Genomic DNA, 14,692 nt, shown 5'->3' with positions numbered 1-14,692 from the left:
TACTGAAGTTTAGGTTTTGGAGCATTCTTGCCCATCTTTTTCTTCAAAGATATTTTAATGTTACCAACAGAAATCTCAGGAGGAGTGTGTTTCAGCACAAGGTAAGGATGCGTGAGGATGCGCAGGTATAGTCTGAGCATCGACACATTGTCTCTGTTACTCTTTTACTTTGCACATTTTTAAATTGCTGAATTGTTTCGCACTTTGTACTTTGATAAACGTTTTAATAACACTTTACAAAAATGCAACCTTTTAAACAGCGATAAACCATATTTATATTTACAAGTTACAAATGCTCGATACACAATCAAATACATCGGGTTAATAATAACAGGTTAACATAGAAGAAACTTGTGTGTACATAAATATTTATAAAGCCAACAAGATTAAGCATCAACGCAAAGCATTTAGCAAATTACAGACTCATATTTCAACATTCAACGTTTAATTAAAAGAAAATCACTGAATGATATGTTATTATTTTAGTAAGGTCTGTAACGTGAAAGTGCAAACTAAATACTTTTCATTTTTATTGCCATACTTCGTTATTACAGAGAGTTTCCTTGCAGCATTGCAAAAGCACCTATGTTTGGTTTCTTGTTTAAACAGCTTACATTTACATTTAAAAATGCCTTATTCCCGTCAACTATCAACCATTAATTATACGTGAATTTAGCATTGAATAATAAAACATTGAATATTAACAAATTGAAACAGAATGACTTTTTAGGAAAAATATTTTTTCACCACAGTGACTGCGTTACTTGTGCCTGTCCTGTTATAGGAAGAACAAATCTCAAATCAAGTTATGTAAATAATAATATCATTTATGAGGAAAGACAGAATATGCATATTATTATTGTCATAATAACAATATTATTTATGAGGAAAGACAGAATATGCATATTATTATTGTCATAATAATAATATTATTTAAAATAATAACAGCAGCCGAATAAATTGTTTAGATGATATAGATTGATTAAAATTGTAGTAATATAAATAATATCCAGGTACAATAACGATATATTTGCAAATATAAAATAACTTATAACTAATTTGTTTTATAGCCTACTTAGCGTCTGTAAAACAAACTTACAACGATCAATGCTTTGATGACACGCGTTTCTATTACATTCAACCCTCATTATACTATTTACTATTCAAGCATGCACATTTAAATAAAAAATAGCCCATCCTATATAAAAAATGCTCATTGCAACCTGATCAGACTATTTTTTTATTTTAAAGCACGTCGGCTGTGCGAATTATTTTATTTTAGCTAATAAACAATTGTATTTATTTATTGTTGAATTCATTTGCTAACGTTTTATCGAAGATCGCAGAAAGCCGCGCGCCTTGTTTACGTGCGTCCGTAGACTGTGTCAGGCGAAGCAGCTTTGAGCGCGATAGTGAAAACATCGAAACTTTACCAGACGGATTAAATAAAGTACAACGGTGTGACCAAATAAATAGACAAAACATAAATAAACAAATCCAAGCAGAAAGAAACCGTTTGCCACCTTGGCTCGTGGGTGTCGATGAGCTGTGATGAAACTATTTAAATCACAGTATGTATTAAATACATGAAACATAGCCTACATGAAAAATAGCCTATAATGAAATGCATGTGTATGTAAAGGCTTGCGTTTCCTCCGACTTTTGCGTAAAATGCCGTTTTCTGTGCCTTTTCTACAGTCAGCACTCCAAAGAAGGGAGGAACGGAATGAAAACAGAGGAAAATCAATCATGTCTTCAGCAGGCCCCCTCCGCCACACCTTACGGTAAGAGACTCAGATTTACTGGATTGTTAAAAAAACGAAACGTGTTGAACGTTCTTGTAACCGCAACGATTTCTTTATGCAAAAACTGACATGTAGGCTCAAACGATTGGTGTAAAGACCCTTATCGTTTTTTGTTTAGGCTAAATATATTCATTAATATACTAAACATAATTCGAGTCCCTCGGTGCCCATGTGATATGGTTTCTCAGCTGACACCTGCTCTTTTCATCTCCCTTCAGAGCACGTGGGAGGAGGCGAGGTGTGCGCAGGGTGCGAGTCTCCGATTGCGGACCGCTTCCTTCTGCGCGTGAACGAACTGTCCTGGCACGAGACTTGCGTCAAGTGCGCGGTGTGCCGCAGCGCGCTGAGCGGAACCTGCTACTGTCGGGACCGTCTGCTGTACTGCAAGCACGATTATGAAAAGTAAGACACTTTCATGTGCATGTCTGTGCCACAGTCCTGGTATATCACATCCAATTCTCTTCAGGCATTATGTAAAGGCCTAAATTATATTATTTTTGTGGTCATTTTGTTGATGTGCATCACCCGTGTAATTTCCGTTGAAAAGATCCTAATAGAAATTTCCTGAATGAAGGAAAAAGTGTTCACCCAAACACGAAAATCATTTTATCAACCATTATATGTCTATTTAAAATCTATATGGGGTTGGCACGGCTGTTTTTCATACACTGAGGATGAATGGTGACTGTCAAGTGTAAGGAAAGACAAAGCACCATTTAGATTTTTCTATATACTATGTGCCATACAGTATTTCAAGGCTTCTAAACCCAAAACAGCTTCGTACAAGCAATGCACATTTTGGGATCTGGTCTAAAGTTCATTTTCATTTGATGAAACGGGAGTGTTCGTCCTGTCTAATATCTGCATTGATCTACAGAAAAACATCAAGGTCTGGAATGAATAGATGTTGACAGGATTTTCGTTTTTGGGAAACTGTCTCTTTTTATTTTGATGGTATATAAACCTCTGCTGTGGGTTCACTAGCGATTCAGTGGGTCAGTTTTGGTCATATAGGGAGATTCCTGGCTTCCATAATTGTCGAGTGATATCATAGGGTGTGCAGACAGTTGAAGGACGCTTTTGTGAGCTGTTATCACTGTTGTGAGGAGCGTCAAAGCAGTGTGGATGCTCCTGCTGTAACTAACAAGTAAGAACACAAAATAAAAGAGTAATGCGAAGTCAGGTGGAAGTATTTCATTTGGAAAAAAGACCTTTAGAAATGATGGTCCTGCCTGGAAGGATAAATCACAGAGAATTCCAGCAAAGATCTGGAGACAGGTGGTCGACATTAAATGATCTTTTTTAATGAAAAAAAAAAGAATAAATCAAATGTAACCGGAAATATCAGACCATTGAAAATCAAAAATCATGTCATCGTAACGCTAAAGATTAGGGATTGTTACAAATTAGGTGATTCCTTTGAGATCATCGCACAGTGAAAAAAATATGCTGCATGTTGTTAAAATCGATAAATGTTCATTTAAATATATTAAATTACTTGACAGTTTATTGTTTTTGTAAATGTTTCATTGCAGATATAATGTGTTAATACTAAGTCTGCACTCCATGGAATGATGTGTATTTGTGGAGGAGACTTGGCACAGTCTTGCGCTGGTGACCTTGAATGAATCAGCAACAATGTCTCCTTGTGTCTTCTGCTGTATGTCTATCAGCACCCACCACTCCTGACCCTTTACCCCTCCTCTATCTACAGCAGGTGTGTGCTCCATTTCTGGGGTGCCAAGGAATCTTTGATAGCGCAAAAAGTGGAATCTGGGTGAAAAGTATTTGAGTACTTTTGAAACTAGATTGAGACATTTTTGTGGTAACATCTACATTAACATATTCTGTCAAAAATTGTGTTTAGGAATCAATCTGACTACAGTCATTTACATTCACAAAAGTAATTTCAGAAGGTCACGTATACGCTCTTACAAAAGGGGCTTCGAAAGGTTTTTCGTTCCCATAGAAGAACCTTTTGTTTCCATCAAGAACGTCTGAAGAACCTTTCTGTTTCACTTCTGATTGTAAAAAAGAAAGAAAGAGCTTGTTCTGTCCCATTAACCGGAAATTGCGATCGGTTTTACGTTCTGTATTTTGACGCACTTCCACGTGAAATGGAACTTTGAATGAGAAAAATAGTGGGCGTGGCTTTCATCTTTCTCTGCGATTTGATTTGATGTATGAAAAACGGCCATTGCATTTTTAAATGGAACTGGCAGCAGACTGACACTTGAAGGGGAGGAGTTAACTGATGCTCCGCCCAAACCATCTAACATACTTCATTTAAGATGGATAGTCATTACAGGCCGGAAGTGTATTTTCAGATCTTAACTGAAGATTATGAGGCTACACGATTTTTAAAAAGAGAATGACCCACATTGATAATAAACGCTGCAATATTTCATGAAAAAATAGGCATTGTAATTTTTCATTTTACTGGGACTTTAAAGAACCGTTGACTGAGAATGGTTCTTCTATGGCATCGCTGTAAATGTCAAAGAGGAGATTGCATAAAAAACGATTATGAAAGACTAGCGTTCATAGAGGTCGACGAATAACAAACTTGTGTTTAAGTTGAAACAACAATGCACTTATGGATTGCATAAAATAAAACTGAATAGAAAAAATTTTAATAAGGAAAGTAACAGGCATGTTTGTAATTATTTACATTTTCACTTATAATGCGTAATCATTTTATAATTTTTCCTACCTTCACACTGCATCTGTTCCTCCTCCAGTCCTTCACATTCTTGCCATTAAATATCTGACTTCCACAGACTATTACATTTTAGATCATTTACACAACACCCTCCCACATTTTGTAACCTAAAATCAAAACCCTTATACATCAAATGTACTTAACAGCGAGCTTAAAATGATCAAATTCTTGTCGCTGTCATCCTTCCGGCTGACTCTGTCACCACACAGCCGGTAGACAACCATGCACCTCTACTGAAACCAGTCCCAGACCAATAACATCTCTCAGCCCCAGGGTACGGTGCCTGCATCCCTGGCAGAAAATTACACCAGCGAGGGTCTCGGAGGCCTATCACCCCTCCTCTACCCCAAGACCCTACTTCCTCCACAAAAGATGAGCTGAGACCGACAAGAGGATATTTAGATGGCCCATGTTTAATAGATAACTCTGCGGGGTGGAAAGCAGAATCAGATGAAATCGGCATCCTCTCTGTAAAGTCATGCAAAGGAAAAGATTTAAATGTGGAATAAATTTAGTCATGAGGTCAAACATTCATCTACTAGTCTTGCTGTATGTAAACAAATATCACATGAATCTCTATTTTATTTCACAAAAACTAATCTAATGAGACAAAGTTCACAGTTAAACGAAACACAACTGAGAAGTCTCATTAAGCAGCTGAAATGTTCACCTTTCTTTTGCGCTCTCTCTCTCTCTCTCTCTCTCTCTCTCTCTTTGTGAGCCTCTCCTTTACATCGTCCATCACTGTCTGATTTCTAATAATATTTCTGTTCCAAACTTCATTTCCTACTTGTTGAGATTTATAGCCGTGGTGACACCAATCAGTTTATCTCTCCATTTATCCCACATTTTCACTTCATCATGTGGCTGCTCACTGTCTGTGTGTCTGTAGGAGAGGGAGGGGGGTGTTGATTGGGAATGCTGCTAATTATGTTCCTAGACATGACTACAAGCTGTGTTGTGGTTAGAGAGTTGTTGTACTGTCAGAGAGAAATATGACACATGGGCTTTGTTGTGGGATGTTGCCGTAGCTTTCATTTGCTACTGAGTCAATAAGCTGAAATTGAGCTATATTGAACTAGCTAAAGGGACAGTCGCACAAAAATCATCTTGCTCCGAACCAGTATGACTTTCTTTTGTCTGTTGAACACGAAAAAAGATGAAGGCAGAACAGTTGTGTCTGATAAACTAATTTTCAATTTATAGAAAGGGCTTCTTAATTCTATTATTTTAATATTTGCATTAAACCATGAAGGTTACAAATTATTCATGCGATTTTTATTGTCACGGTAAATGATGACAGATGTTTTTTATTGTATTATATTATTTTTTACCCCCTTAAACAACACATGAAAAAGTCTGAAGATCTCTGTTATCTCAATTATTTCTGCTTGACGTTAATAAGATTAATACATTTTAGTTCTTCTGCATATGTCTTATTTAGATATTTCTATTAAGAAGTCTCGACTGGATTCATCTCAACAATGTCTCAAACTGAGAGCTCAGTCAAGCAATCAAAAGTCAATATTATTGAAGATCTCAATATGAACGCAATCATATCTCAATAAATGTACACTCTTTCAAAAAAAGGTGCTTCAAAAAGTTATTTGATGCCATAGAAGAACCTTTTGGTTCCATAAAGAACCTTTAACATGTGAAGAACCTTTCTGTTTCACAAAAGGTTCTTTGTGGCGAAAAAAGGTTCTTCAGATTATACAAAAGTAAGAGAGAGATGGTTCTTTAAAGAATGTTTGACTGAATGCTTCTTTGTGGTTCTTCTATGGCATCGCTGTGAAGGACCTTTTAAGCACCTTTATTTTTAAGAGTGTACCCAAATCCAGATTATTTTACCTCTACAGCAGAATTTATTGACAGCTCCATACTCTTACTGTATTTTGACCATTGTTTGCTTTTTTATTGTTCCTAAGAGACTTTGGGACAAACGCACTCTTAAAAGGGTGCTTCATCACGTCATTTTGGCTGAATGGTTCCATAAAGAACCTTTAACATCTGAAGAACATCCGCTTCACAAAAGGTTCTTATAACTTCTTAAGAGACACTTTGAGTAAATGGTTCTCTGGGGAACTAAAGATGGTTCTTCTATGCCATTTTTGTGATGAACCTAATGTAGCCCCTTTATTTTAAGAGTGCATGATCCATAAAATTTCCTGAGATATTAAAGAGCAACTTCTTTGCAATACATCTTTCCTCTCAGTACAAATTAAACTTGTCTATGCCATTTATGCAGGATGCGAGTAATAGCCTACATCCTACAATGTTGCTTGTTGAGATCTAATACATTTCAAAGCAATCATACTTAACATTTTCAATTGATGGATGAAAATCAGGTGAAAAAGTCCAATAGACGTTGTAATAGAAATGACAAAGACCTGAGTTAGCAAGCAACACCATGGATAGTTCACCCAAAAATGAATATGACTCAACCCCATATCATTTCATATGCAGAACACAAAACAAGATATTTTGAAGAACGTTGGTAATCAAACAAAAGCGGTCCCCATTGACTTCCATTGGTTTTGTGTTTATACAATAGAAGTCAATGGGTACCTACAGTGTTCAGTTCCCGACGTTCTTCAACAGATCTTCTTTTGTGTTCTGCAGACAGGTTTGAAATGACATGAGGTTGAGTAAATGATGACAGAATTTAGGGATGAACGTTCCCTTTAAAAATGCTTCAGTGGAAACATCTTTGTGTTATTTGGTCCTGTCTGTAAATGAGTTTAAATGGCGCCTACAATGAGGATGAAGATGAATAGACTTTGAGCTTCATTATCTATGCAGTAATATTTGCTGAACCTACATAAGGCCACATGGTTTTGGCTTTGTTTTATATACCTGAAGTTCCCATAAGCCCTTGCTTCAGACGTCCAGTCAAAGAGAGAAGCAGTAAAGAGTGAAGGAGAGCTCAGATGATGTCGGGAGTTCGTGGAGGTGACAAACAGAGGTATATAGAGGAAGATGACAGAGGAAGAGGAGAGATGAGCTCGAGGTGTCTCCTCCTGTGATATTGCCACTGTTTTTGCATAATGTGTGATGAGTCTCCATCATCTCGCCTCCCGCACAACAATTTCATTACAGACGGCTAATAAATGTTTCATGGCAGAACAAGCTGCTCGCCTTGGCTTTATTAAATCTGAGATAATAAAAGAAGAACGACAAAAAATGAGAGTGGGGGGGAGATAGGAATAATGCCATAGATATTCTCAAACAGGACTGCCGTATCTTCTGTTTCTGGGGCAACGAATCCCCCCGCTCCCCTCCTTCCCGAGGTCTTTTTTTCGTTCTGCCACAGAGAGACAGGAAATGAGAATCTGGCTGACAGGATATTGCGTTCTGGTGGCCTGGGGATTAGCTATTTTATCCAAACACACACATACACGCACTCACTTGCATCTCACACAACTCAACACATCGATTCTGTCGGTCTGTACACCCTTGAGTATCCCACACACACACGCAGAAAACGGTGTGATTGTAATGTATGGACGGCTCATTGTCAATCAGTGAATATATAAGGCAAGATGATATTCGTAGTGGCGTACTGCATATTCATTGTATGATCTTTTGTGGATCACTCTGTGGGAGCTGTTGATTTGTATCATATCATATGAGGCCGGTCAGAGGTTACTTTATACTAGCTGTCAGAAATGATGTTTCCAAATGTTTCATCTGTTAACAAGTGGCACTTTGACTAGAGAACTACAAATACTAAGAATACTTTGAAGAACAATTTAACACATGCGATGTTAAAGTGAAACAATGCTGTTGTGACCTTAAAAAAGCTATTTCTACCTGATATGAGTACTAAAAATGAATTTCACATAACCTAGTCAGGGTTGTTTTAACATGAACAAAAACATGTTTATCTAAAACGTAACCACAGGAAGAAATCTAGGTAACCTGACCATAGGCGTGTCACAGTATAGGCCCTACTGGTATTGACATAAATAGTGATGTTAATAATTGTGATTGGTGATATTTTGTTAATATTTCACATATGATAAAATGTGTCAATATCTGGTTCACAGTCTAACATAGTAAGGTGGTGAAATTCCGCCTATACCTTTTGCCTTAAAGGGATTGTTCATCCAAAGATGAAAATCCTTGTGGTTCAAACCCTGTACACGACTTTTTCTAAATATATTTTGAGAAATGTCTCACTGGTTTTGTGTTCATACAAGTAAATCAAACGTAACATTGTTTGGTTACTAACATTCTTCAAAATATCCTTTTTTTATGTTCTGCAGAGGACAGAAAGTCATACAGGTTTGAAATGACAGGAGAGTAAATAAATGATTTTGTGTGAACTATCTTCACTTCTTTTCTCTGCCTCCCTACACTTTTATTTTGTGTTTGTTTCACTGGCACAAAATAAACTAAATTGAAACTAAATGTAACAGTATGATTTTTTATTTTGTCAAAATTCCACGTACAACATAGAACATGGTGGTCAAAGGTGCCCCAGATCTGTTTGCTTTCCTACGTTCTTCAAAACGTCTCATTTTGTGTTCAAATAGTTTTTTCTACTATGGTAATCCATGTCGTACCAGAAATTTCCATTGCTAACATTTTTCTAAATACCTTTTTTTTGTTCATCAGAACAAAGAAATGTATACAAGTTTGGAACAACTTGAGGATGAGTAAATGATGGGTGAACTATCCCTTTAAGAAGTGTTTAAATAACAAAGTGAATATGATTCAAAGGAAACATTTGAGATTGTATCACTGTGCGTAAAATGTGTGTTTCTCAGATGTGTCCTAGTCAAATCCTTCTCTGTTATTCTCTGTGATGGACTACAGGTGCAATAAGAAATAGGCCTACAGTATTTACATTATATATAGGCTTTACGTTTATTATTGAAACACGCAATCTATGATAGAAACACAAAAAACGTTGATAGATGCGACACATGCAGACTAATGACAGCCTTTAGAATCCAACTGAGAGAGATAACAACTATATGAGCTTCTTTTTGTTCTTACATAATGACAGTTTCAATGCATAATTACAAAATAAAAGTCTGTGTACGGTCAGTAATAATTAGCTGTATACCTTCACTACAGTCTGTACTTCAATGAAAAAGCGAGAGTGTTACAATCGCTCGGCTAATGTGTGGTTACGATAGCACAATATGTGTCAGTACATTAGCTGCTCACCTGTGCTTTCTCTTACGCGTATGAGTGGTCTGATGTACATTTTTATCAGCTACCTGTTGGTTTTCTCATATTTCATTGTGGTGAATATTGGCGTGCGTGCGTGTCGGGAGGAAGGGCGGCAGGAGCGGGTTGTGGGGAATGCTGGGAGATTTTAATAACGCAGAAGCAGTGCAGTGAGATTTAATAAAAGAAGATGATGTGATTACGGATCCCTGGCTCTGAGCCACCTACCCTCACAGCAATATCCGCTCTCTCTCTCTCTCTGTCTCATACACGCGCGCGCACACACAAACACACACACATAGCATCAACCCTTGCAATAATATGTCCATGTGATTTACATACTGCTTCACAACATATACAAAGATGCACCAGAGCCTCCGAGATCAACTGTGTAAGTATGACAGAAAGTGTTTGATTATGTAAAAGTATGTGTTCATGCATGGATTCAACACCCACATGATAATCTTACTGTAGAATCATGGAAAACTTTATTGAATATTAATACGGTCAAAAGCTTAAGTATACACCGCATGATTTCCTTCTGTACTCTTAATTCAGGGTGGTCACGCTGTTTCTAAGGTTATAATCACAGGTTGCCTTTAGTTTTTTTTATCTGTGCGTGTGAAAATGTGAAAATGGGTTCTCACCTTGGCCAAGATCAATTATTTTGTGTTCATTTGCAATGATTCTTTCTTTGTTTTATTCTCATAGAGTGTAAAGCTGAATCTCACAAAAAAAGTTTTAGGTCTCATTTCAAATCAAAACTACAAAAACAACAAGAAATAGTTTTTTTTCCATAAAGAAAATGCCATATAATGATTTTTACATTGTGAGATTATTTATATGACAATTAACATACTTGCCATCACCGCCATCACAAATGCATGCATTATAAAACAAAATCTTGTAAAAACGGGACTTCTGGGCGACAGAAATATATTGTAAATGAACAATTCTTTCCTGTATAATTACATGTTTTGTAAATTTTGTATTTTAATTTTTTTTAAGAAAACTGTAAAATTACAGTATTTTGATATATGTGAAAAATACAAAATAACAGTAAACTTATTTTTACAGTGTATATTTTATTCAAACATATTTATAACACATTTATTATAAATGTATAAATATTAATTTGTATAAAAATCTAAATCACATGCAATAGTATTGGCATGGTTGTCGTGCCAATAATGTCACACGAAATATAAATCTCATAAACAGGTTTAATTCTTTTGAGCAAAACGATTTGTAATTATTTCTCATTCATTTAGGGAAAAATATGACCTGATACATTTTTTTAAGATTTGATAAGCGTCTCTCCTGCAGTTGCTTCATGGGTTGTGTGGAAGGTTTCTGCTGTTGAAGTTCTTGAGTTTAGTAGGTGGTGATTTGGGTAATTTGGCAAATGCATTGAGACAGATTAACCATAGCAGCTGCGTTTCGGACAGGATCATCACATCACACACATCACACACAGATTAGAGGCTGTAATGTGGACCTGGCCGTCTCTCACTTCAGCAGATTTCTGATACGACACCTTTTCCACACGCAGTCAGGGTTCCATAACACACACACACACACACTACACTGACACACAGATTCAACTCCTGCATCCTTAAAGTATATCTAAGCTATCTATCAAGTGTGCATCTTATCTGTTCCTAAAAGAAAACATATTTTTAATGGGACAGCTCCCTTCTGTCTGCTTTGTCTAGTTTGCGAAGGCAAGCATTACTATCTGATTATACAACGGGGTTAAAACTACTAACCTATGCTTTGAACACGAATTATGCAGAGATTGCAAATATGAGGAGCAAAATATCCAAATCTTACATTCAAATATATGGGCCAAAGTCGCAGAATAGAATATCATGGAGACCGAATATAAGAGACTTTTTTAGAGTGACTCCACACGCAAGCACCAAATAAATATTTTTTTCTGTGTGCGTGTGTCCAGTTCAGGTGCTTGACAAAGTTTTCCCTTCTTGTGACTGTTGCTTTGGGTTAATAAAATGTGAACACATTTGGACTCTCATCAACACCCTATGAGCGTTTACAGGTACATCTGCGGCTACCTGTCAATATTTATGAGAGTACATGTGCGTGCAGGTATATGTATGTGTTCTCGTGAATGTGTCGTGTGTGTGTGGGTGTGCGTGCGTGTTTATTTGAGTGTGTGAAAAAGAAAGAGAAGAGATTAACCCCATGCTATCCTCAATCCCTGGTTATGAGTTTACAGCGTCTGTCTGGGCATCGCACTGTTTAAACAACAATCTAATTAATCCTGTCTTTATTAGTTTCACGGAGGCTCGGAGAAAGGGAGGGAGGACGGGGAATTCTGGCAGAAAATATCAGCCGGGAAGGAGGGGAGAGAGGAGGCAAATGAGGGGTTTGGTGGGGATTCAAGAGTGAAAGTGTGATGGCTTTAAAAAAAAAGAATTGTGATGCTGCTTAGGGTTGTATTGTGGAAAACACATGAGAGTTAGAGGTAAATGACCTTCTTAAAGGGACAGTTCACTTAAAAATGAAAATCGTTTACTCATCCTCGTGTCAATTCAAACCTGTTTGACTTTCTCCTGCAGAACTGAAAAGCAGATATTTTGAAAAATGGTGGTAACCAAACAACATTGATCCCTTCGACTTCCATTGTATGGACACAAAACCACCAAAACATTTCTCAAAATATCTTCTTTTGTGTTCCGCAAAAAAAAAGAGTCATGCATTGTAATTTACTGTGGATACACATGTCTAATGCATTAGAATATAAATAAAATTGTATTCTGCACATTTCACTGTTTTCTTCTCAATCAGACGCGCTCGCGTGACGCCTAGTGTGTTGTCAAATATTGCCACCCAGTGTTACCAACGAAACATTGCATAAGGACAAAGTGTTCACAAACATGTTCGTGTGTCTCAGGTTGTTCGTGAGGAAATGCAGTGCGTGTCTGCAGGCGATCGGGCGCTCGGAGCTCATCATGCGAGTGCTGGGACAGGTGTATCACCTGGGCTGTTTCAGCTGCTGTGAGTGTGAGCGCCGGCTGCAGAGAGGTGATGAGTTTGTGCTGAAGGAGGGACAGCTGCTCTGCCGCGGAGACTATGAGAAAGAGAGAGAGATGCTGGCTGCCATAAGCCCGGCCCCTACTGAGTCTGGTACAAATGACCTCTATAACTTCACCATATCAATGTTCCTGAGCATTTGACCATTATTCGTTTGATGCTTAAGATGTCGGTTTAAAGGAGTAGTTCACACAAAAATGTAGGAGTAGTTCCCACCCTCATGCCACTTTTTTTAAATGATGTCATGTTATCTTCTTGTACATGGCTAAACATTTGTTTTTGTATTTTTTAAATCATGTCAATATTTGAATGAACATTTTTAAATAGATATAGAGTTTTGTCATCATTTATTCAGACTATTGTGTTCTGCAGAAGTCACACATTCAGGAAGGAAACATTTGTTGACTTTCCAAAATAAAAGTCTAAAGTCATCACTGCCCACTGAGCCAACTATTAACTTAACTAGTATTCTATGAATTTATGATCAAATGAAATAGAACGTGATCTGTATGATTGCAACAAAACCGATTTGGTCAGAGAACTGGCAGCGTTTAAATGACAATCAATAGTTTTTTGGTTAATCCAGATTTTCCTATTTTATTTTAGCTCCTCGTTTTTATTTCAAAAAAATAACAAACTTTACCTTTAATCCACTGTTCAAATCCTAATGTTTATCTTCCCCGTGCAGTAAAAAGTGAAGATGAGGAGGGAGGTAGCGTGTCCGTCGGGGGAAAAGCCGGGGATGATGGGAAAGAGCACAAGAGATCAAAGAGACCACGTACCATCTTGACCACACAACAGCGCCGGGCCTTCAAGGCCTCCTTTGAGGTGTCTTCCAAACCCTGCCGAAAGGTTAGCCGTCACACGTGTGTGTCGTGTGTTCTGACAGCACATGAACATCTCATGCATCTTCTGCCTCTACACTGTAGGTGAGAGAAACCCTTGCAGCTGAGACTGGGCTGACGGTGAGAGTCGTGCAGGTGTGGTTCCAAAATCAAAGAGCAAAGGTAGACTGTCATCATATCTTATTCACAACGATTATTCAACATTTATCTTTAGTCTGAAACAATATAATATTCTATGAACACAAGGACATTTCTCAAAATATCTTCTTTTGTTTTCCACAGAATAAAGAGTTGTTCAGAAAATGTGAAGGGAGGGATGACTTCATGTTTGTTGTGTGTTTAGATGAAGAAGATTGCTCGCAGACAGCAGCAGCAACAGCAGCAGCAGGAACAGGAGCAGATGGGCGGGGGCAGGAGGGGTCCGAGCAGAGGGGGGCGCCAGAGTAACGACGACAGCGAGGGTAAGAGGCGGCCGGATCGGCCACACATCGGTGTGAAGTATCTTCGCTGAAGGTGTGAACCTTACGCCGTCTCTCCACAGATGGCTCCAGCAGTCACGGTCTGGACGGACTCCTCTCGTTTTCGTCTCTGCCGCGCCAGCAACTCTTGGCTTTGGATCCGAATATATACGGCGGCGAGCAGTTCCGACACGGGCTCACACCGCCACAGCTCGGACCCGAGCAGATGCACTCTTACGGTAAGGCATGAGCTCTTTGTGTACATTGTTGCTGTATTTGAAAGCATGGTGTTTGTTCATAAGCAAACGTTGACTTTCCAGACTCGGAGACGGTGTTTCATGACTTGGACAGCGACGGAAGCCTCAGTCATCTTGGTGATTGTCTTCTGTCGACTGCTGAAGCTGGAGTTCTGGCAGGGCGAATAGGAAATCCCATCGACCGCCTCTACTCAATGCAAAACTCCTACTTTACATCGTGACCCCTCGGACACCCTGGTCACACCCACCTGAGCAGCTCCATTGCCACTGCAGAGAGCAACAAACAGATTTAGCCTCAATGGAGCCAAATTTCATCACACAACCACGAGAATCCTATCTTAGCCGTCCCAGTAAAGATCTGAGAGAC

At 38.2% G+C, this 14,692-nt stretch overlaps 1 protein-coding gene across 1 annotated transcript; it reads left to right on the top strand.

Moving 5' to 3' along the window:
- Nucleotides 1-57: 57 nt before the first annotated feature.
- On the top strand, nucleotides 58-14,557 carry lmx1al (LIM homeobox transcription factor 1, alpha-like; the record flags this gene model as incomplete). The annotated part of the gene is made up of 9 exons (XM_079457130.1): nucleotides 58-101; nucleotides 1,699-1,784; nucleotides 2,024-2,207; nucleotides 12,626-12,858; nucleotides 13,454-13,617; nucleotides 13,695-13,772; nucleotides 13,954-14,071; nucleotides 14,152-14,307; nucleotides 14,389-14,557. 9 exons carry the CDS (start codon nucleotides 58-60, stop codon nucleotides 14,544-14,546), a joined length of 1,221 nt encoding a protein of 406 aa, XP_079313256.1. The 3' UTR covers nucleotides 14,547-14,557.
- Nucleotides 14,558-14,692: the final 135 nt, after the last annotated feature.

Source organism: Barbatula barbatula, assembly GCF_947034865.1.
Source record: "Barbatula barbatula genome assembly, chromosome: 5".
NCBI lineage: Eukaryota > Metazoa > Chordata > Actinopteri > Cypriniformes > Nemacheilidae > Barbatula > Barbatula barbatula.
The sequence above is the reverse complement of the archived record's forward strand: the minus strand, read 5'-3'. Positions and strand labels throughout refer to the sequence as shown.